At 64.5% G+C, this 3,715-nt stretch overlaps 1 protein-coding gene across 1 annotated transcript in view; it reads left to right on the top strand.

The window, feature by feature from the left end:
* Positions 1-324: 324 nt before the first annotated feature.
* The window catches only part of LOC121660779 (transcription factor COE4-like), a gene marked incomplete at its 5' end in the record, with an annotated part of 7,582 nt that continues 4,191 nt past the window's right edge, over positions 325-3,715 (top strand). Inside the window, 6 exon segments of the mRNA XM_042020237.1 lie at positions 325-523; positions 1,492-1,625; positions 1,719-1,751; positions 1,753-1,846; positions 2,950-3,038; positions 3,467-3,532. Of these exon segments, the coding sequence (XP_041876171.1) occupies positions 325-523; positions 1,492-1,625; positions 1,719-1,751; positions 1,753-1,846; positions 2,950-3,038; positions 3,467-3,532 (615 nt within the window).

Below are 3,715 nucleotides of genomic sequence, written 5' to 3'. Positions count from 1 at the left end.
TGGGGGGAACCTGGGGGTCTGGGGTCCCCTGGGGGAACTTGGGGTGGTCCCAAGGGGAAACCTGGGGGTCTGGGGGGTCCCTGTGGCAAACTTGGGGACACGGAGGTGGCCCTAAGGAGGGTTTGGGGTGTCCTAGGAGGGACTTCGGCAATCTGGAGGTCCCATTGGGGGGGGGGCTGGAGACCCCAGGTGAGGGGGGGGACACCAGGGGGACACCACAGGGACCCCACTCACAGCCCCGCCATGGTGTGACACGGCTGTGACAGGGAGGGGACACCTTGGAGACACCACGGGGACCCCACTCACAGCCCCGCCATGGTGTGACACGGCTGTGACAGGGAAGGGGACACCCCTGTGCCAGGGCAGGGGACAGCGCGGGGTGACCGTGTCCCTTGTCCCCTGCAGGTTGTGGTGTCCACCACGGTGCACGTGGACGGCCACGTGCTGGCCGTGTCCGACAACATGTTCGTCCACAACAACTCCAAGCATGGCCGGCGTGCCCGGCGCCTCGACCCCTCCGAAGGTCAGGGGACACCTGGGGACATCTTTGGGACGTGTGTTGGGACTCCCCAAGCGTGGCCTGGCACCCCTAGGGTGACCCCTGTGTCCCCATCCTGCTGTCCCCAAGTGTCCGTGCCTGTCCATGGTTGGGTGTCCATGGGCACCTCCCCATCTGTGTCACCGTGGCCATCTGGGGACATGTTGGGGACATGGTGGGGACATTTGTTAGGACCCCCCCAGCATGGCCTGGCACCCCTTGGGTGACCCCTGTGAGCCCACCCTGCTGTCCCCAATGTCCGTGTCCGTCCGTGGGTGGGTGTCCGTGGGTACCTCTGTTTGTCCCCATCCTTGTCACCGTGGTCACACGGGTCTGTCACCAGCCATGTCCACGTGGCCACCTGTGATTGTCCCCATCCTTGTCACCGTGGTCACACGGGTCTGTCACCAGCCATGTCCACGTGGCCACCTGTGATTGTCCCCATCTGTGTCCGTGTGTCTGTCCCCAGCCATGTCCCTGTGGCCACTTATGTGTCCATTTCCCTGTGGCCACCTGTGTTTGTCCCCATCCATGTCTGTCTGTCCCCATCCCTGTCCACATCCCCGTGTCCCCTGTCCATGTCCCCGTCCATGTCCATGTCCCCATGTCTGTCCCAATCCATGTCCCTGTGACCCCATGCCTGTCCCCATCCATGTCCCCATGTCCCTGTGGCCACCTGTGTGTCCCAATCCGTGTCTGTGTGTCCACGGCCACCTGTGTCTGTCCTCATCCCTGTCCATTCCCTGTGTCCCCCCTGCCTGTCCCAATCCATGCCCATGTCCCCATGTCCCCATGCCTGTCCTTGTGTCCCCACGCCTGTCCCCGTGTCCCCATTCGTGTCCTTGTGTCCCCATGCCTGTCCCCTCTTTGCCCATCTCCCCAACCCCCCCACCCCTCCCCGTCCCCACCATCACTGTCCCTGTCCCCACCATCGCTGTCCCTGTCCCCTCCAGCAGCCACCCCCTGCATCAAGGCCATCAGCCCCAGCGAGGGCTGGACCACGGGCGGTGCCACCGTCATCGTCATCGGGGACAACTTTTTCGATGGCCTCCAGGTGCTCTTCGGCACCGTCCTGGTGTGGAGCGAGGTACGGGGACGGGGCCTGGGGGTGGCCCGGGGACAGCTTGGGGACAGCTTGGGGACACCGCGGGCCGGGCTGAGGCCGTGTCCCCCCCCGCAGCTCATCACCCCCCACGCCATCCGCGTGCAGACCCCCCCCCCGCCACATCCCGGGGGTTGTGGAGGTGACATTGTCCTACAAGGCCAAGCACTTCTGCAAGGGCGCCCCCGGACGCTTCGTCTACACCGGTGAGGGGTGGGGACATCGGGATGGAGGCATTGGGATCGGGATGGGGGCATCGGGATTGGGGACATCAGGATTGGGGACGTCAGGGTGGGGACATCGGGATTGGGGACATCAGGATTGGGGACATTGGGATGGAGGCATTGGGATCGGGGTGGGGCCATCGGGGTGGGGACATTGGGATGGGGACAGTAGGGTGGGGACATTGGGATTGGGGACATCGGGGTGGGGACATCGGGATTGGGGACATCGGGATTGGGGTGGGGACACTGGGATCGGGATGGGGGCATCGGGATCAGGGACATCGGGATCGGGGACATCGGGATGGGGACATTGGGATGGGGCCATCGGGATGGAGGCATTGGGATTGGGGTGGGGACATTGGGATGGCAACATCGGGATGGGGACACTGGGATTGGGGTTGGGACATCAGGATGGTGACATTGGGGTTGGGATGGGGATATCAGGATGGGGATGGGGACATTGGGGTTGGGATGGGGATCTTGGGATGGGGACATCGGGATGGAGACATTGGAATTGGGGAAGGGACATCAGGATGGGGATGGGGACACTGGGGTTGGGATGGGGATATCGGGATGGGGACATTGGGATTGGGGTGGGGACATTGGGATGGGGACATCGGGATTGGAGTGGGGACATCGGAATGGGGACATTGGGGTTGGAATGGGGATATCAGGATGGGGACATTGGGATGGAGACACTGGGATTGGGGTGGGAACATCGGGATGGGGATGAGGACTGCAGGATGGGGAATGGAGGACATTGGGGTTGGGATGGGGACATTGGGATGGGGACTTTGGGGATTGGGATGGAGAGACCTGGAAATGGGATGGAGAGACCTGGGATTGGGATGGAGAGCCCTGGAATTGGGATAAAACGTTTTGGGATTGGGATGGAGGCACCTGGGATTGGGATGGAAGCACCTGGGACTGTGACACGGACTTGTGGGATGGGGACACAGATCCCTGTGACAGTGACAGACACCCGGGACAGTGACCCGGCCCCTTGGGACAATGTCCTGGCCCCTGGGAAGGGGCCAATGACCCAGCCCCGGTGACAGTGACCCGTCGGTGTCCCCTGTCCCCAGCCCTGAACGAGCCCACCATCGATTACGGGTTCCAGCGGCTGCAGAAGGTGATCCCGCGGCACCCCGGGGACCCCGAGCGCCTGCCCAAGGTAGGGGACAGGGACACCCCTGGGATGTGGTGACACAGCCAGGGGACAGGGACATCCCGGGGAGCAAAGGACAGGGAGGGGGTGACAGTTTTGTGTCCCCTGGGTCTGGCAGAGTTTGGGGCAGGGAGGGTTGGGGGGCGGTGAGGGTTGGGGACACAGGGGGGCATTGGGGACACAATGGGGGGTGACCATGGGGGACATGGGGTGGCCACAGGGGAGCTGGGGACACAGGGGGGACACGGGGAGATCACTGGGGACACAGAATGGGGGGACATGGGGTGGCCACGGGGGGGTTGGGGACACCGGGGGTCATTGGGGACACAGAATGGGGGGGCTTTGAGGCGGCTGTGGGGGGTCATGGGGGGGTCATGGGGGGTGGGCTAGGGGTGCGCTGCCCCCTGACCCTTCTGGCCCCTTCCTGTCCCCAGGAGGTGCTGCTGAAGCGCGCGGCCGACCTGGTGGAGGCGCTTTATGGGGTCCCCCACAGCAACCAGGTCTGCAGGACCCCCTCCCTGGGACCCCTCTGGGACCCCCCACCCTGGGATAACGCTCCCCCAGTCACCCACTGGGACCCACTGGGATCCCCCACTCTGGGACGCCCCTGGGACCCCCCCCCCAGTTCCCTTCGGGACCCCTCACCCTGGGATAACCCCCCCTCATCCCCCCCGTCCCCTGGG

This window comes from Corvus kubaryi, unplaced genomic scaffold (genome assembly GCF_017639235.1).
Source record: "Corvus kubaryi isolate FWS band 111438036 unplaced genomic scaffold, C.kubaryi_AGA036_p1.0 36926, whole genome shotgun sequence".
Classification (NCBI taxonomy): Eukaryota; Metazoa; Chordata; class Aves; order Passeriformes; family Corvidae; genus Corvus; species Corvus kubaryi.
Note: the sequence above shows the minus strand (reverse complement) of the source record. Positions and strands in the feature narration are given on the sequence as shown.